This window comes from Phalaenopsis equestris, unplaced genomic scaffold (assembly GCF_001263595.1).
Source record: "Phalaenopsis equestris unplaced genomic scaffold, ASM126359v1 Scaffold000002, whole genome shotgun sequence".
Lineage (NCBI taxonomy): Eukaryota > Viridiplantae > Streptophyta > Magnoliopsida > Asparagales > Orchidaceae > Phalaenopsis > Phalaenopsis equestris.
Genome location: NW_018164444.1, coordinates 35,158,234 through 35,179,318, shown reverse-complemented (window position 1 = coordinate 35,179,318; position 21,085 = coordinate 35,158,234). Strand labels below are relative to the sequence as shown.

Sequence of the window (21,085 nt, the reverse complement as noted above, 5' to 3'; positions counted from 1 at the left end):
TAATTCTACTAATAAAGTTTTAAAGTTTTAAATGTGAAGTTCAATATATAAGAAAACATCATTCTCTTTGTCAAGAAATTAAAGTGAATGAATAAAGTGAATTAGTTTAAATTGGATTGTGCCAAACTGGAACATACCTATTCTTTACCTTTTGGTCCAGACATAAAGAACATGCAACTAAACATTAAAATACCTTTTTTTTAAGTGCAATATCATCAAAATCAGTGTAAAATAGGTATAAAAATCTCAACATATTTTTCTTTAGTCAAAATACCTCAAACTTAACTATTACTTGTCCTCAAGTAATTTTAGTACTACATAAAAATTATGATCTATTGTAGTAAAATTTTAATTCAGAAATACTATAGGTTTGATTAAAGTAAATACTATAGTGAGATTTTCAGAAAAAATTCAAGTAATTAAATTAACTCTGTAGGTACAAGATTATCTAGTCATTAAGTTTAAGAGTTTTAGTTTTTTATTCATTTCAAGAATGACTATATGTTGTAATATCAAGTCACTTAGATTATTCAAATGATAGGAACTTCATGAGAACACTACTAGGAAAAGATGCTAATCCATAAATATAAGTTCAGGAATGTATTTAGGTTTTTCCTTTAGGTAGGTCCAAGTGAAATCAATTTTTGATTAGACATCTCCTCAAGCTTCTCCTCACTTTTATACTTTTTTTTTTTTCCTCATTTGGATTACTTTCAATCATATATTTTTTTTCTTTTCTTTTCAGAGATTGTTGTCAATCATTTCTTTTTCTTTTTCAAGTGAGGATTACTATATCAGATAACCTTTAATGATTTTGAACATCATCTTTTGTCAATCATTTCTTTTTCTTTTTCAAGTGAGGATTACTATGTCGGATAGCCTTTAATGATTTTGAACATCACTTACCCTAAATTTGATACTCAAAGCATTCCTTTACCTTATAAGTGTTTCGTGGCTTTTACAATATTGAGCCCCAATCTTTTCTTCTCAAATAAATTTTCAAGATTCTTAACACTTCAAATAGTAAAAGGATTGCAAGGAATGACCTAAATGCTACAAGATTGGTCATCTAAAACAGGATTGCCGATTCTTGAAGCAATTTAGTGGAAAAATTCAAGAGATGCTTGAAAAATGGAAATTAGCTTAAAGGGTAGCAAGGAATGTCCTAAATGCTACAAGATTGATCATCTAAAACAAGATTGCCCATTCTTGAAGTCGTTTACAATTGGATGAAAGATAGAGTGAAGCTATCTTGTCTCAAGAAGCTAATGTTGTTGAGAATGCAAGCTTGCATTGATGGAAATCAGAGACTGTGACATCTTGATCTGGAATGAACTTGTTTTTACTTATGATCAATTGTTTGAAGATTTTGAAAGTTTGCATAGGTTTGTCAAATCAAGTTCGCGGGTCGGGTTTGGGACCTTGAGTTTGACTTGAAATTGATCTGACCCGAAATGCTTGTGCTGAAATCGACTCGGATATTAAACGATGCAAAAAATTCAACCTAAACCCAACTCGCCTTCAACTCACTAACTCAAACCCTCCCCGTATATCCTGTTTAACAAAAGAAGCAACAGTTATAGGGTTAGTTTTGGGTCTATTTTTGAGTTAATTTGGGGTTGGTGGGTCTATATCGAGTCAATTTCAAATTAATGGGTCCTTTTAGGGTCAAACACGTGTTGGTAAGGTAAGTAAGGTTGTCAAAATGGCTCGTTGTTCGCAAACAACTCGTGTTCGACTCGTTCACAAAGTTAACACAAAGTTAACGAGTCGAACACAAACAAAGATTTGTTCTTTCGTGTTCAGCTCGTTTTGGCATGAACAAAGATTTGTTCGTACGTGTTCAACTCGTTTTGGCATGAGTTATATTTTTAAAAAATTTAATTAACTAAAAGACTACAAAAATTTATAATCAATTAAAAATATTAATTAAGAAAATAGAATAAAAATTATTAAATTAAATTCAAATGATGTTTTAATATAAACGATAATTTTTAAATCTTGTCCCAACCATTAACATCTTATAGCTACATGATTAGGGTTGTCAAAATGATTTTTTGTTCGTAAAGAGGTGTTCGACTTGCTAAGCAAACGAGCCGAACATGAACACACTTTTTGAGCTCAAAATATAAATGAGCCAAACACGAGTTTACACCCCTATTAGTAAGTCAACTTGAACCCGAACCGAAAAATTTAATAGGTTAGAATTCCTAACTCGAAACCGACTCGAAAATTATTCGGGTCAACCTGAATCCAGATTTTTTGAGCCGGTTCTTGTCGAGTAGGATTATTAGGTCAATTTTTAACACTCCTTTGTTTGCATGAGCTTTAAAACATGGATTCCAAATATCCTTATTTTAAAAAAGAAAAAAACCTTTTGTAAGAAAACTAGATGCTTCTGTCCAGGTTGAGGGAACCCTTCTAGCTGCTCTATGTAAGTTTGTTCCTCCAGATCACCATGCAAGTATGCAGTTTTAACATCCATATGCTCCAAATGCAAATCTCAAGTGAATACTAATGCAAACACTGCCCTGATTGAAGTATATCTAACCACAGGTGAAAATATTTCATCATTATCTATCTCATTCTGCTGTGAAAATCTCTTTGCTACCAGTTGAGCCTTCAACTTTTCTCCTTTTTCTGATACTGCTGGTTTCCTTTTGTACACCCACTTGCACCCAGTAGCCTTCTTTCCCTCAAGAAGTTGAACTAGCTCTTATGTGCGATTTTTCTGCAAAGACTTCATCCCCTCAACCATTGCACCATTCATTTCTCTTTCTCCTGACTGGTGATAGCTTCTTGAAAAATGACTGAATCATCGCTGCTGATGAGAAGTGTACAAGAGACCAAGTCTTCATAACTCAATCTGCTATGAGGCCTTATATTAGCTCGTCTTTGTCTTTCTTTGCAAAGAGTGTAATTCTGTAAATCATCTGTATTGGAATCACCAGTTGTTGGTTTTGAACTTTCAACTATCTCAGGACAATTTTTAACACCCCTTTGTTTGCATGAGCTTAAAAATATGGATTCCAAATATCCTTGTTTAAAAAAAAAAACCTTTTGTAAGAAAACTAAATGGTCATGTCCAGGTTGGCCGCTCCATGTCAATTTGTTCCTCCATCTCACCATGCAAGAATGTAGTTTTAACATCTATCTGCTCCAAATGCAAATCTCAAGTGACTACTAATGCAAGCACTGTCTTGCTTGAAGTATATGTCTGACCACGGGTGAAAATATTTCATCATAATCTATCCTCTTCTGCTTTGAAAATTCTTTTGCTACCAGTTGAGCCTTGAATTTTTCCTTTTTTTCTGATACTGCTGGTTTCCTTTTGTACACCCACTTGCACCCAGTAGCCTTCTTTCCTTCAAGAAGTTGAATTGGCTCCCATGTAGAATTTTTTTGCGAAGACTCCATCCTCTCAACCATTGCACCCATCCATTTCTCTTTTTCATGGCTGGTGATAGCTCATTGAAAAGTGGCTGGATCATCGCTGCTGATGAGAAGTGCACAAGAGACAAAGTCTTCATAACTCAATCTGCTAGGAGGTCTTATATTAATGCGTCTTTGTCTATCTCTGACAAGAGTGTAATTCTGTAAATCATTTGTATTGGAATCACCAGGTGTTGGTTCTGAACTTTCAACTGTCTCAGTTGCTATTGGATGTTGTTCTACATCCATCTGCACTGTATCTAAACTGGAACTGTTCCCTTGCATCTTGTTTTGACTCTGCTGCAACATGGATTGCTCATTAAAAATTGCATCTCTACTGATCACCATCTTCTTTGGAATCGGATCTCAAAACTTGTTTCCTTTCACACATTTCTTGTAGCTCAACAAGATACATTTCTTGAATTTTGCATCAAGTTTATGTCTATCATCTCTAGGTACATGCACATAAGCATGACAACCAAAAATTCGTAAATGATTAAAGTTAACTGGATTACATGTCCATGCATCTTCTGCAACCTTGCCACCTAATGATGCCTGAGGTGATCTATTGATGAGATAACATGTCATATTCACAGCCTCTGTCCAGAAACTTTTAGAGGAAGCACTGCATTAAGTCTCAAGCATCTTGCCCTTTCAATTAAGGGTCTGTTCATTCTTTCTGCAATGTCATTCTGCTGTGGTGTTTTGTGCACTAAAAAATGTCTTTGAATCCTATGCTTCTCACAAAATTTCTGAAACTGCAAATCTGTGTACTCCGTGCCATTGTCGGATCTCAAATACTTGATCTTTCTGTCAGTTTGTTTCTCCACCTCAGCTTTTCACAACTTGAATTTGGAGAATACTTCAGATTTCTGCTTCAAGAAATTCACTCAAACTTTCCTAGAGAAATCATAAGTAAATGTAACATAATACATAGATCCTCCCAACAACGATTCCCTGGTTGAGCCCCATACATCAGAATGCACATAATAAAAAATCTCTTTAGTCTTGTGCTTTTCAGTCATGAAACTGACTCTAGTCTGTTCTTACAAAAATCGAGTTTGCTGCTTTTAACATCAGACAACATATTTTTTCTATGCAATTCGGTCATCCCACGTTCACTAAGATGACTCAAACACATATGCCACAGTTTGTATTATCTTTATCTGACACAACAGAATGAACTCCACCTATAACTGTACTCCCCAATAATTTATAGATATTCCCTGCAGTTAGTTTTTCTTTCATCACAGTCAATGCACCCTTAACAATTCTGAAGTTTTCTCTATCCTCATCTGCCTTAGGAATGAAACAATTTCTATGTAGGGTGTCTAAGGAAATCAAATTGTTCTTCAAATCTGGAATATACATGATATCACATAATGTTCTAACAGTGTCATCAAATATCTTAATTATGACTTCACCAATTTCAATAATATTGCAACATCTATTATCACCTAAATCGACTGAGTCAGAATTAGTTAACATGTATGAATTAAACTACTCATTGTTATGTGGTATGTGATAAGAACATTCTAAATCAAGAATTCATGCATCTATGAAATGAGTTGATCAAACTAAAAATATATCACAATCACTGCAATCTGAATTGTCACTCTGCACCATATTTACAGACTTGGATGATGCATTACTTTTCTCCTCAGTCTGCTTCTTAAGCTTTGGACAATCTCTCTTCATATAACTCGGTTCCTTGTACTTGTAGCAATGAATCGTTTTTTTGCCTTTAGACTTTGATCTGAAATTTCATTTTCCAGAACTATCATTCTCTTTCTTCCTTCCACGATTCTGATTACCCTTGACATATAAACTATCATTATGAGAGTTTTCCCCTGCATTCTGCTTTCGCTAGTTGTGAGCCAACAATGCAACAACAATCTCATTAACTTTGATAGTTTCTTTCCCATAAGTAATAGTAGTCACAAGGTGTTCATAAGAAGAAAGTAATGAACACAACAAAATCATTACTCGATCTTCATCTTCAAAGCTCACATCGAGTCGTGATAAATTTGTGATTATTTATTTGAAGTCATTCACATGCTACTCCAGATCAGAGCCATCTTGCATCTTCAACCCATATAGCTTTTGCTTCAGATACAATTTATTCGTCCAAGATTTGGATATAAATTAAGTTTTCAATTTCTTTCATACCTCTCATGGAAATTTTAAATTCATATTGTGATACATAACCTCATCTGTCAGACAAGCGTATGGTTGATGCCGCTCGTTGTTGCAATTCTTCATAATTTTCATCTTCATTGTATCCAGTTTCATTGCACGCAAAGCCTTCAAGATTCTCTATTGTGCGAACAAATCTCTCATTCTTGTTTGCCACAATATGAAGTTTCCGGTTCTATAAAATTTCACTTCTGAATTTGCACCAGAAATTGTCATTTGAAATTAATCCTGCAGCGAATTTTTCCTGATTTCTGTCGAAGCAAAACCACACCGCAAAGAAAATAAAAAAAATTGAAATCTTCTTTGTCAATTGCCCGCGATTCTCCCGCGATTCGCGAATCAGAATTTTTGCCCGAAGCACTTTTTCTGTTCGCGCGAACACTTTGGCATAATTGACGTGAACACCGCGACTCTTTCTTGTTCGGGCCGAACTGCTGACGTTGCTGCCTGGTCGCGACCCCTCTGCGTTGCGAATCCCCCTTCTGTCGCGCAAAAGAAGCCCGCGCCGCTCGTGAAGCTTCGCCTGGTCTACTGCGAACCCTTGCTTAAAGCTGCAATTCCAAACCGAAGCCCTCGCCGAACTTCGCCGAAGCCAAAGCTCCGAACTTTGCCTCTTCGGTTACGATCCAAGCTGCCGAAACTTTTCTTTGATCTTCTTCGTTCTTCCTACGTCGATCTTCTCCTCTGCCCTAGAACCTCGCTCTGATATCACTTGTTGAAAATTTTATGGCGAAGAAAAACAAAAATCGACACAAATCTAGAAGAAGACATAGATTTAACGAAGTTTGGTAATTATGCCTATGGGAGCAGGGCGACGACTTTCTTTCAATTTCAGAAAAGAGTACAAAATATCCTAGGTTTACAGAACAAGACATATATATATAACTCTATGGTACAATATGTAATTATAAAATTACCCTTGTACCGTACCGCGACGCTCCCGCACCCCCAACCCACATAACGAAACTCCCCCGATTGGACAGATTCTTCCGCTTCGCTCTGCTGGGCTAGCTTTGTTCCGCTCCAACATCTGTTCATTTTATGGTATATGAGCCATCCCTAACATAAACCTATATAAGAGTCACAAATTGCATAAACCCTTCATACCCTGAAAATTATTGGCTATGGCACCACATGTTAAAGGAAGGCACCATAGGGGATAAAACTTAGGCTAAACATTATATTTTTTAAATTTTCAGTTTTAAATTTTAAGCATTTAGGTGAGGGCCGATTATCTGGGATTTTACTTGAATATATATTTTGAACTATTCAATATGAGACTAAACCAACATCACATGTTTCTAATTGAAGGATTTCTAATTTTCTTTTCTATTATTTGAGCACGCTTTATAATTAATGTCTTCATGAAGCTTCAGTGTGGTGTTTTTGTGTGTGTAATAAAGTCTCTTCAGAGTGTTTGCATGATAACGAATCTCTTCTAAAGAGTGATGGTGATTAATCAACAATTTTTTTTTTAATTTTTTTTTGTGGTCGACTTAATAAGCCCTCATTCTCCATTAGCCACCACTGAGTGTTAACATGAGATGCCAAATCTGTTTTGCACAAAGCTTTTTGCACTTATGACAAAGTTACCTTTGATCTATCCTACTTTTCGTAAATCTTTTATTATTTTTTTTAATCCACTTTTCTATTTGTTGTATCTACTAAATTTGTTGTGTAGCTCAACTCAATTAAATCCATTTTTCTCTTTCTTATCTTGAATAGTTGATAGCCTTATCTTGTTCCTAATGTAATAGTTTCTCCGTCCATCCTTCATTATTTTGCCACAAATCTATTTTGATTAGGCTATTTTTATCTTGCTTAAGTTGTACATCGATGATTACTAATTTCATTTCTATATCATTGTTCTATATGATCCAAATTTCTACAGTCTGTTTTGCTCACGTGTTTGTATTCATGTCTAATCTTAGTTTTCTTAAAGATTTCTTCTACATTTATAAATTTTGTTGTCATGAACCTAGAAAATGATTTTAGTATCAAACTCCGACCTTTTAATGGGAGGATGGAAGCTTTAAGTTTGAGCCCGATCCACGCCTCCTTCCGCTCCTGACTCGCGCTTCAAGCAATTCCCGCTCTGTCGTGAAGTAAAGCTTCCCTTAGGCACGTTCCTTTGTCACGAAAGGTCGCGACTCGTCCCGCTCCCTCTTGATCGCGAAACTGTTCCCGCTTACGCCCGTTCTCTCTTCCTGTTCGTGATAAAAGTTTCAGATGGCTCTCATTGGGTTGAGAGAAGTCACGACAGACATTTTTGGTGTTCTTCTTCGGTTTCCTCGGGATAGAGGAAGGTTTCCACGGGGCAATGAAAGAGAAGTACAAGGAGCAGTTCCTTGCGGTTGAGGAAGAAGAAGGAAGAAGAAGAAGACTGTTCTTCCTAGGCTTCTCCTTGGTGGCTTGTGGCAGAAGAGAAATTGCTTTTATTTCTCTTGTACGTGTTTCTTCTTCGGTTTATCTCGGTCTAGAGTTTCTTAGGTGTATCTCGGTGTAGAGAGAGAACAAAGAGAGAAGAAGAGAGAGAGCAACGAAGAGTGAGAGATTCTTCTTGTAAGTCGAGGTGATCGACTGGTGTAAATTTCCTCAAGTAGTAAAATCCCCCACAACTCCGTGAACATAGGCAATTTGGCGAACCACGTAAATCTGTGTGTTCCGCTGTGTTCTTTTTTTCACTTCGTCAATTGTTCTCCTGATTGATTTATTTATATATCACATCAACTAGTATATATCTATAGATCTCGCCGCAACAACTGGTATCAGAGCTTTGTTCGGATCTGAGGAAGAATGCTAGCTGCAGATGAAGTGAATGTTTCAGGGATCGAGAATTTTGGAGAATTTTGATGGCATAAATTTTGGTTATTGGAGGATGCAGATAGAGGATTATCTCTATGAGAAGAAACTTCATCTTCTGTTATTGGGGAAAAGACCTGAAAAGATAAATGAAATTTGTTGGATCGACGGGTTCTGAGGGTTATTCGTTTAACCCTATCGAGGTCCATTGCACATAACGTCATCAAGGAGAGAACGACTGTAGATCTTATGGAAGCCTTATCAGGTATGTATGAAAAGCCATCGGCGAATAACAAGGTGCACTTGATGAAAAAGTTATTCAACTTGAAGATGACGGAATGTGTTTTTGTTGCTCAACACTTGAATGATTTCAATCATATCACAAATCAATTTTCATATGTGGAAATTGATTTTGATGATGATATATGTGCACTGATCTTGTTGGCTTCATTGTCAGATAGTTGGGAAGCCATGAAGATAGTAGTTAGCAGTTCTGCAGGTAAATCTAAACTGAAATTCGATGATATTCGTGATTTGATTTTGGCTGAGGAAGTTCGCAAAAAAGATTCTGGCGAGGTCTCAGGTTCGAGTTCAGCACTGAATGTTGATTTCAGACGAAGATGATAGAAACTCAATGATAGGGAGATCAAAATCAAAGTTTAGTAACCAGACAACCTGTTGGAATTGTGGCAAGACTGACCGCATAAAAAAGAACTGCAGGAATCCCAAGAAGATGAAGAATGATAACACAAATGTGGTATCTGAAGAAGTAAATGACGCACTGTTGTTGGCAGTTCATAGTTCTGTTGAAAACTTGATATTGGATTCATGGGCTTTGAATATGGTAGGAAATCTACCAGAGGCCACAGTGCAGGGCAGGGGTGGAAGAGCCCGCGACACCCATTCTTATTATTCCACAGACAGATTTTGAAGAACCACAAAGCTATGAAGAAATCTTGCGAGATGAAAGTTCGAGCAAGTAAAAACTGATAGAACTTCCACCAGTGAAGAAGACATTACACAACAAGTGGGTGTACCAGGTGAATATTGAGTGGGATGTCAGTAAGAGGTATAAAGCTAGACTTGTTGAAAAATATTTTCAGCAGAGACAGAATGTTGCCCATGCAGTGTGAGTTGTAAGAAGAGACAATAGTGACCAATGAAATAACTTGAAGGTGCAAAGCTATGTGGAGTCTGCTGATTTGTTGACTGAGGGTGCTACTCTTGAGAAACTGAAGTTGTGCATAGCTTCAGTTGGTTTTCTGGAGTGAAGACAAAAACTTTGAGTTGCAGAGGTGGAGGATTCGAGTTGGAGGATTCATAGTGGAGGATACATGTTTGAAGAAATGAGCGACGCCGCAGTGGAGGAGATCAGTTTGAGGAAGGAGATGTATCGGTCTCCAAGTGGGAGATTGTTAAGTTGGAGCCTGATCCACGCCTCCTCCCGCTTCCGCCAACGATTCGCTCTTTCGCGAAGTGAGGCTTCGCTTCGGCCCGTTCCTTTGTCGCGAAGGTCGCAACTCCTCTCACTCCCGCTCGATCGCGTAACTGTTCCCGCCTACGCCCGTTCCCGCTTCCTGTTCGTGATAAAAACTTCTGATAGCTCTCCTTGGGTTGAGAGAAGTCACAACAGACCTTTTTGGTGTTCTTCGATTTCCTCGGGATAGAGGAAGGTTTCCACGGGGCAGTGAAAGAGAAGTGCAAGGAGTAGTTCCTTGCGGTAGAGGAAGAAGGAAGAAGAAGGAAGAAGAATAAGATTGTTCTCCCCAGTCTTCTTCTTTGTGGCTTGTGGCAGAAGAGAAATTGAGTTTATTTCTCTTGTACGTATTTCTTCTTCGGTGTATCTCGGTGTAGAGTTTCTTCGGTGTATCTCGATGTAGAGAGAGAAGAACAGAGAGAGAAGAAGTGAGAGAACAACGAAGAGTGAGAGATTCCTCTTGTAAGTCGAGGTGATCGACTGGTGTAAATTTCCTCAAGTAGTAAAATCCTCTGCAACTCCGTGGACGTAGGCAATTTGGCGAACCACGTAAACCTGTGTTCCACTGTGTTCTTTTCTGGTGTGATTTTTCTCGTTCTATTTTTCACTTCATCGATCGTTCTCTTGTTGGATTTATAGATATACGACATCAACTGGTATATTTAGATCACGCAACGACAAGAAGGAGCTATATATACACGTAGGAATCTATGCATGTATTGACTGCAAACATACTACGTGCTTCCTATTCTTGATGCCAGTTTACTGAAAGTTAGAAGTGCAATAAATTTTATTTTGTATTAAATTCTTTATCAACATGTACAATGCAGATCTCTTGTGCAATTTTTTGTACTTATCATCTTTATAGAGATATCCAGACATTGAAATTGACGTTTGTCATACCCACCCATCTGGCCTGGAAAAAAATCTCAAAAAATCCAATTAGAGATTATGAGCTGATAATTTAGAAATATTATTAAATTGTTTAAATATAATTTCAATAATATTTTTTTCACCTACAGAATCATCAGAACCTCTCCATCCAATAATGCCTGCTAATCATCGAAGTGACTAAAACTTAGCTAATGCAGTAATTCATCCAAATAATAAATTGCTTATGCATTTTACTAACTGAGCTAACCTTAATCACACTTTTAAAGGATACCTGAAGCATTGGTCTAGGAAACCCCGATCTACATAATGCACAACTAATAACCTAAAAATCATGGAGTAGATGAGTTTTTCAGTAATAGACCTAGTATGTAAAATCCTACTGATTATAGTATGAAAAATAAAGTACATAATAGAAATATGCTCAATTAAAGAGGTATAAATAACACTATGATATTAAATCATAACAATTATAAATAATATGTATGATATAAGATAGACATAATCATTTAATTATGTTTAATATTGTTGTAGAGTTTATAAAAAAGTTATTTGCAAATCAATGCTCTTTGCATTCAATTGTTAAAGCATTCACTTACGTGCATATCGCACTTATGTTTCTTAGAGGACTTACCAAACATATTAAAGAGGCATAAATAACAGTAGGATATTAACTCATAATAGTTGTAAATAGTATGTTTATTTTAAAATTTTTAGCATTATTTTTTTTTAGGGATGTATTTAACTAGTGAAGATTTTTAGCATTATTTTTTTTTAGGGATGTATTTAACCATTTAATTATGCTTATTATGCAGTAGAGTTGTAAACTGATGATCATTGCATTAAAATGTAAAAATATTCGCTTGCATGCATATTGTTTTTATGTTATATATATATTAGTCGGCTTATTATGACATACTAAAACAAGGAATAATAATCACCAATTGCTGTGAAATTTAATGATTTCTCAAAAAAAGTCTTTCTTTTTGAGGATTTGTCAATCCGGCCAACCAATGTTCAGAAGGTTTTAACTAGTAATATATATTACACACAAAATTATATTTTTTACAAATTTTTAATTATAGTTAAAGTTTTTAATAAAGATTTTAACGTGATCAAATAATTACAGATCAACATAACTCATAATTTATATAAGCAATAAATAATTTTCAGCAATTAGAATAACATAGGTATAGTTTTTTAGGATTTTGTGCAACTCATAGCATGCTAAAGCTAACTATCATTTTAAATGTAAAATATTCACTTGCATGCATATTGTTTTTATGTTATATATATATATATATATATTACACACTAAAATGAGGAAATTTTAGAAATAAATACGTGTATTCTACAACAAATTAGCATTTGTTTAAATCTATATCTTGTGGTAAAGAATATGCCTATAATGAGGAATGATATGTTCATCTTTTATCAAGTAAAGAGTCACTTACCAAACATGCCACAAGCAATCCAACATATCGATCATGGTGCTGGTCTTTTTTCCTCCAGCACATGGTATTCCACAGACACTAGATTCAAAAAATTCTAAATTAATCATACATTCAATATACCATGCATCAAAATATTTAAATAATCATACATTCCAATGAATTAATTACGTTCTTGTAATTAATCGTAATTAATTATTCCACTATTAGCTTTAATTTATGTTTCGTTATCAATTTTAAAAGGTCATGAATTTTTTAATGCTTTATAGATAAATTATTTTTCATCATGGCTTAATAGCTTTCAAGGTTTATATGCATATCTTTTGCTATATATAAAGTTTGCTGGAGTATCCCTCGACACTTTCTATGTTATAATTTGGAGAACCAACTTAATAATAATATTTACCAATATGATGGAAAGCATGCATTACAATAACACTATGATATTAAATCATAACAATTATAAAAAATATGTATGATATAAGATAGAGCAAAATAGGATTTAATGACCTAATCTTCTTATTTTAATCCTATAACAATACCAGATAAATGTTGATAAGCATTGAGGGTTAATATTTGAACAACATAGTTTAATACAACCTTAACAATAATTTGAGAAACTAAACTCGGTTATTAGCAAGGAGAGTAAGCTATGCTAGGGCTTTATTCTTTTTCATGAATGAAGATAAAAATCCATGGGAAATCCTACTGTCTTCCTCTTCTTCCCAAGATAGCTATTGAGCCATTACATACTCTTGGTTCCATATCATAGAAATAAGAATCGAACTTCTCATCAATGTCCATGCTTGGTGTTACCTTCTCGACTGCTCATGTACACGCATCTCTTTGACCATGCTTGCACTTGCAGACTTGCATCACTACTCAATTGAGCCTTGTCCTTCTCTCTCTCTTCCTCGCTACCTCACACATGACTCTTCTCACTCCCTCTCGCCTGCCTAAGTCCCAATTTGAGTATAAGAATCATGAAATTTGTTAAGGAGTAGAGCTGGATCGGCCCGGTTTATAAAGGCATGGTTTTTTTTCTTTGGGTTTTCGGAATGTTTTAGCTCCTAAAGTTCACCTTGGTTCCTATATATTTATATGCTCAACATGACTATGTTTTAATGATGATTTTTATCTAAATACAAATTTATGTGAAACTTATCAATGATTATAAGCTTATTTTCATCATAATTACATGCATATGTTTGTTTCCTTACCCATCAATCTAATGTTGTTTTCTTGATCCATTTAGGGAACAGCGGATGATGTTGTCGATTGTTCTCACGGCAAACAGCTGTGGGAGCTGTGCAAGGAGAAGTATGATCCATTATGGCTTAAAGGAGGAAAACACTGTGACTTGGAGCTCTTCCCTGATTACATCAAACATCTAAAAAAATTTATATCAACTGTAGAGAAATCATCTATTAAAAAACACGCCTTTAGAAGAAGCACTGACCAGTTTGAGCCTGCGAGGAACAGCACGGACTGTTTCGAAGCATCAAGGAAGAGCACTGACCGCTGGGACAAATTTAGAAGCGGTGATAACAAGTCTAGCAGTAAGGAAAAACACGAAAAGTTCAAGTTCTCGTTTGATCACATGGAGAAGTCCAGGAGGAGCGTAGATTGCCTTGAAAGAACCAGAAGAAATAGCGAACAGATTGAGAATACTAGTAAAAGTGTTGATCGATTGGACAGAATATGGGCAGGGTAAATCTTCTCCCCTCTTTGTAAAATATGCACGAGCTTGGTTTGTGTTGGGAAATTTATTTGCATTTTAATTTACATGTTCATGCCATGATTGTGTGTATGTAAGAGTTTCATAATAGTTTTGGAACAAGAACGTACAGGTTGACAGTAGTTAGTAAATTCAATATCAGTGATTACCATTCTTGTTGGCAGGCCTTCAAATTTATGTTTATGTTTTCATCTACTAGTTTAAATTGGGTGTGGATCAGGGAATAACTCTATTTTTATCAGAGCAGGAAACTTGCACCAACCTTCATGATTTTAATCCAGTTTTTAGGTTTGTTTAAACCTTTATAGGTCATGTATGGGAGGGTAATTTGTATTTTTGTTTTGTCTGAAATATCAATTTTACCCCTTTTGAAATTTTATTTTGCGCTTTCATTGCCCTAGCCCCTCCCACATTTGATTTTAATCCAGTTTTTAGGTTTGTTTAAACCTTTATAGGTCATGTATGGGAGGGTAATTTGTATTTTTGTTTTGTCTGAAATATCAATTTTACCCCTTTTGAAATTTTATTTTGCGCTTTCATTGCCCTAGCCCCTCCCACATTTGATTTTAATTCAGTTTTTAGGTTTGTTTAAACCTTTATAGGTCATGTATGGGAGGGTAATTTGTTTTTTTTTTTAGATTCGTTTGAAATATCAGTTTTACCCCTTTTGAAATTTTATTTTGCGCTTGATTGCCCTAGCCCCTCCCACATTGGGACTTGGGAGCAGTTTGTGCCCCCACAAAAAAAAGCAGCTAGTTCCGCCCTTGAACATGATGAAAAACTTTTAAGTGAAGATTTTGTAGAAAATTTTGAAAAATAGAGGTTGTAATTTTTTAGGAAAAATTACATGCATAGCGCTCGATTCTTATGGATTTACCTATCTCACACCTAAATTTTCATTTTTACAAACATAGCACTTTACTTGCGGATGAAAATATGGATTTGACTATTAAAAAGTGATAATGAGTGCTACTTTTTATATGATGTTTTGATAATTATGAAAGTTGAAGTGTGAGACAGGTAGATATGAAAGTTTTGTATGCTATGTATGTAAAAGCCCCAATCTTTTTATTGTAAGGAAGGGAAACAATTTTTGGGAATCTGGAGTCTATTGGGGCTCGTTTGATTGATCGATGTTAGGAAACATATTTGGAAAAAAAACCATAAAATTAGAACTTAGCAAATATAATGTTTTTATTCTCAGAAATGAGTGATAGAATGATAAAAAAAATCATGTTTTATGGTATGCTTTCTATGAACGGGCAATCAATTTGGCCGACGACAACACAAATTCAACCAACTTTCACTAAAAGAAAAGTGATTCTTACTCTTTCAGATTTTGAACGTTCTGTTTTTTCATAATTAATTATTTTTTTATTGCATTTTTAAACATTGTTAAGCTGCGAGCGAACATGGGCCGTGGGGTCGATCCCGCTGCCGCGTTTATTCGTTAAACCAAAACGGCATATATTCAGTTGTGGGACAAACACGTGAAACAAACATTTAGGCGGCGTTTTCAAAACGCTGCCTGCACAAATAAGTCGCCCCAAATGGGCCCTTAATCTTAACGTTCTGAATCAACATTGTTTTATTTGTTTTTTCTTTTCTTTCCACTTTGTCAGTAATTGTTTGGTAATATGCAGGTTGAAACTAACCAAACCCTATATGCGAAACAAGTGAATGCCCTAAGCAATTATTTTACTTCATATATAAATTGTTAATCAAGGTTATATAAATTGTAGATTTTTTCCCCTTATTTCTCTCTCTCTCTCTCTAACTTCGTTCCCCTCCTTAAGCTCTATTTTATGGGTCTGATTCACGGATAAATTTAGATTTAATAGTAATATTGAATAAAATAGTTAATTTATGAATGATTATCTTATTTTAAAGCATGACAGAGGTAAGAAATGGTACATCTTCTTAAAACATCAGACAATAATTTGATTTATTTTGAATGAATAACAAAATAAATAAAAAAAATAAACACTTAAAATTCACATGAAAAATTCAAGATCAGAAAAACTACATGAAATAAGAGAGAATATAAGAACTAATATAAATTAAACTAAAAAAAAAAAAGTGAGTGAATTATTTGTACCAAAATAGCATGTATTTATAGAAGTTTAGAAGCACATTTTTAAGAAAAATATTTAGGTGGGGGCATGAATTGTAATAGAAAGGTTATTATAAGATTAATCAAAATTAATAAAAAATTACAAGTCTTTAATTAGTTTGTGTGCCCATAATTTTCTTATGAGAAGAGCGAAACTCACAGGTGGCATATTTAGCACATACTATTACATTAATTTCCTTTAAGATTCTAACATGATATTAATCTATATTGAATTATAATTAAGGAACCCAAAAATACTTTCTTAGCTAACCAACACTGCATAATTGGATCGTTGAAAACTTAAGTAACCTCCACCAAGAAAGAAGTCTTCGTCATGCTTTGGATTAGGTATTATGTACCATTAAAGTTTGAAGTTAGGTAAACGTGCCTTTCAAGCTGTGCTGTGAATTAATTTCAAATGATTTTAAAGCAATGGTTTTAACTCTTCCCAAACAAATCCAATGTTTGACATGAGTTATTAACGTTGACCACAGTTTTAAGAGTTAAGTTTTGATAGAACAACTATAATATTCAAAATTGACTCTCTCTTATGCCTTCATCATTTATCTTGTAAAGGTAGCCATGCTGATATGATTTGAATTATTAGTTAAATTGTTGAATTTTGCACTAAATGATCTTCCTAAGGGCACAATTCTTGAGTTTGTTGTTTGAGTGTGGACGAAGGTTTGGATCACAACACGCTCTGTGCACAATGTCATGATGTGATCCATGCCGTCGTTCGGACGACCGACATAATATTTTTCTCTTATTGATGACAACTTTTTATCAGCGAATGCATATGTTTCGACACTCTATAAGTCTTTTGAAGAAAAATAAATCTCAAGCTAAGTATCTTAGTTTTGTTCATTGCAAGAAGCATGGTTGATATTAGATTCATGACAATTCCTCAATATAAATTTTAATGGCAGTTAATTAATTTATTTATATAAAAAGATTTTAAAATTTATTTTTTGCATTTCTAGTTTTTTCTAATAAATTTATGAGAATTGATTTATATTATAATTTAATTTAAGAAAATGTTTATTTGATTTCAAATAATGCAACAACTATATATAAATTTATAGAGGGTGTAGGTCTTGTAGGGTGTTTTGCTTGCTTAGCTTTTGGTGGACAAAAGAGAGCATCATCATAAATTAGTCAATCCCTACCAAATTTTGCTCGTCTGGTTCTCTACTGCCTTATATCTACTGCCCTAGAGAACTATAGATGAGTGTAAGCTTTACCTTTCTCTTAAAACCCTATCATATTTGATAACCAAAATATAGGTATATATATTTTTATTATTTGGTATCACTTTTGCATTTTTTTTTGTTTTTTTTTTTGCTCTTTTAGTTTATTTTAAAAATATATTTTTTTAACACAAAATTATCATTCTTTATATTTAAATAAAAAAACATTTAAAATGTCTAAAATTATTGTAATTATTTTTAAAAAGACCTAATCATATTATAACCTATCAATTATATTTCATTTTAAGTGTAAATATAAAAAAAAAAAATAAGGGCATCTACATATATAGAAGACTAATCCTATGTATTTTCATATCTCACATCTAAACTTTCATATTTACACACACAACCCTCAAATTTTTAATATCACATCTAAAAATATCACTACTTTAATTTTTTTAGATTTAAATTACATATTTTCATGCATAAGTTTAATGCTCCAAATAATATGTATGCAAATGTAAAAGTTCAAATGTGAGACTACTAAATACATAAGAAATGTGAGTTAATAAAAATGAATAAAAAATTAAAATCAATTGTGATCCTCAAAGCGCCTGTATATATATATAAATGAATGACCAGAGGCTATTATAAGAGCCATAACCACTCCTAATATGCTTAACAATTATAGTACCTTAAGACAAACTGTGCCAGAGGGGATTCGATCCGCCGACCGGAGGTGTCTTACACCGAGGACTTCAACTAATAGGCCGAGGTACGTGTCACATATATATATATATACAACGGGCTGAGGTAGGAGTCACATATATTTAGGTTAACTCATCTAAAATTACAGTCATCTTCTCATATATCTATCTTTATGCTATTTAAAAAAAAAAATTATCTTACTCCTATTTTTACAGTATGATATAATATAAGAAAATATAAAAATTCAGAATAATAGATATATAAAAACATAAAAATCTAATCTACTGATACAACCATAAATCCTACAGAAATGTAAAGTTTTTTAAATAATTTCTGGATTTATAATTACACATAATTACTTCCTTAAATAGCTGTTAACTGTCCCCAACATCCTAAGCAATGTTTTAAGCAATATTTGAAATGATGAACAAATAATTAATTGAATAAGCAATATAGTGTAGGATGGGTAGCTGAAGTAGATGTGCTGTTATTCCTTCAAATCAATCAGCTAGGCGCCACTGTCTAATTCAGGCTATACCCTTATCAGAACCCCTTCTAATGATTATTTAAATAGCTTATCTATTGGCACTGTTTCCTTGATTCTTAGCATACATAAATATATGCCGGCGGGATATTTTTTTGATGCATGAGGTAGAATGTATAGGTCTGATGATATATACGTTAAAATTACATTTTCAGTGTTAAAAATGTAAATATTTAGGAATTGAATGTTCAATAAGTAAATCTTTCTAAAGTTCTAATATTTTGTTTCATAATGGCATGTATAATTGCTGATTATGTTAATTGGTTGGATAATAAGTATTTGAGTTTTATGTTAATTCTCATGATTGAAAAAAGAGTTTTTTTTTTTTGTTTCCTTGGTGGATGAAGAAGATGGTTCCCTTGTGGGTTTTTAAGACTATTGCATGAAGTCTATAATTATTTATCTGCATAGGTTCTTTTCTCAATAGTTGTACTATGCTTTGCAGTGGATTTGTTGGCCATCGAGATCTTAGAAGTTCTTGCCTTTAAGTGTTGAGCTTGATAAAATCGTCATCAAAATTTTATCATTATTGGGGATTCCTTGGGAGATTTTAATAGACTATGCCATGCAATCTCTTATTCTTGATGCCAGTGATTTATATATAGTGAAGTTTTCAACATCTTCATGTTAAGAATATGTACTTGAACTCTAGGAATAAGACAACTTCATTTTATTTGTCTTTTCTTTCTTAAATATATAGAACAATACATGCCTTATTAAAATAGCCAACAGAGTGGCATACTTGTAAAACTAACAAAATGTATTTGCATTTTATTAAAGTAGGGTGTTCTTTTGCAGGGTGTCGTGCCTACAAACACACTCACACAAGTACTGCTACAGGTGAACAAGTAATGATTTCTAACCCTTTGCTTGCGGGTGTCATTAGCTCCCCAATTATAAGACATGGCCTATTTTGTGTTGCATGGCTTTCCTGCTAACGATTTTTTCATGCAGGTCGAGTCTTTTATGTTCTCTTTCCAAATGTATTTGATAGAGTCCTTGAGATGAGTTTGTATTGGAAATAAGGTACATACATGGGTTTCGAGGCGGATGATGCACCGAACCACGTGACGGGGACCAAGAGCGATAGCTCTTGTCGCGTACTTTAAGTCCGAAGTTTCTATATGCTTGTTTAAACTAAGGGCTAGACATGTATATTCAGAGTCCGACCGTTTTTTCTGCTTTTCCTATGTTATGTTGTCAACCTAGAGACATTTGGTCTCTTTTATATATTTTTATGGAGTGTTTTTTATTGTCTAATGCTTGTCTGTGTGATTGGACTATTTTTCTTGTTTCTTTCTGAATCTAGGATATCATGAAAATTACAATTTATGCTCTCTTGGAACTTAAAATTGTAATTTTTTTATATTAAAATCCTAATAAAAGATTTAAGATATATTAAATTTTACGATTAAAAGATTCAAAATTTTCAAAATCTACTTTTGCTTTTCTTTATGGCCTTCGAGCCAGTTTAAAAATGAGTTTATAGCATGGATATCACCCAAGCAATTCTAAGAGGGCATCCATAATAATTAAGGATCGCTCTAGATAACTACATTCATACTACATGTTCTGAGAAGAAGCTCTTGTGCTTCTCAAAACTGACATGCCCAACATTTTTTTTTTCACATAAGATATTGCCTAGTGTGCCTAAGGTGTTAGAAGACTCCCCGACCCAAACAGAGTGTAATTCCTTTTTTGGGAGCATTTCTAAATTTGTACCTGAATCTCCACTTCTTCTCTTTCCTTGAGGCATCCTCACCACTTTGGCAGGGGTGAGTCCCACCTCTTGGAGCTCCAACTTATAGTCATATGATAGAGTTTCTTTCCTTTGACCTTAAGGCTACTGAGGTCCCCGTGGATGACGCAATTCACGGATTGCTGACCGGGGATCTCAGGAGGTGTTTGATCGACTACCTTCATGACCGAGTAGACTTAGGTTCTAGGGGCTTGGGATGACGAGTCTGTCGTACCCTGACCTAGCTACCTATACCTTCCTTTTATTAAGCCCCTTTGAGCCCCGTCGCTCCTTGACTTCGTCGATATCACTTTGAAGGCTCGAAACTGATGAGCTGTCGCCCATTTGAGATACGACAATTTGTCCTTTTTTCTCTGCCCTTTGGCCTGGACGTGCTTTAACGTGTTGGGATATCCTCTTCAAGATGATTTAGATTATTCCGTGGGCTTCGTATGTCAATTAGTCGCTAGCCATTTGGGATGTGAGAGACTCACTCTCTACATGATGACTTAGCGAAAGCTTTGAAGTATTATGACATTCTGACATGGAATAACCTTTCTTTGATGACCTATTTCCCTAGGTCTACAATATTGCAATTGAAACCCCATTTATCGAGAGTATTCTTGGGTATCCCCAGATGTAATTAACCAAGTGGGATATGTTCCCTTGGGAGTGCTCTTGACCTCAAGATAGACACATTCACTTGAATCTTTGGTTATGAGCAGTTTACATAGGCATTCTTTTATGGATACTTGTTCAAGATGCTAATTCCTGATCTTGTTAGGGAAGACATACTTGGTCTATG

The 21,085-nt window shown here is 34.5% G+C and overlaps 1 protein-coding gene across 1 annotated transcript in view; it reads left to right on the top strand.

Moving 5' to 3' along the window:
• Positions 1-14,173, top strand: part of LOC110025989 (protein ABHD17B-like) — a gene marked incomplete in the record, with an annotated part of 60,579 nt that extends 46,406 nt beyond the window's left edge. The window contains 1 exon segment of the mRNA XM_020726716.1: positions 13,505-14,173. Coding sequence (XP_020582375.1) covers positions 13,505-13,963 — 459 coding nt within the window.
• Positions 14,174-21,085: the final 6,912 nt, after the last annotated feature.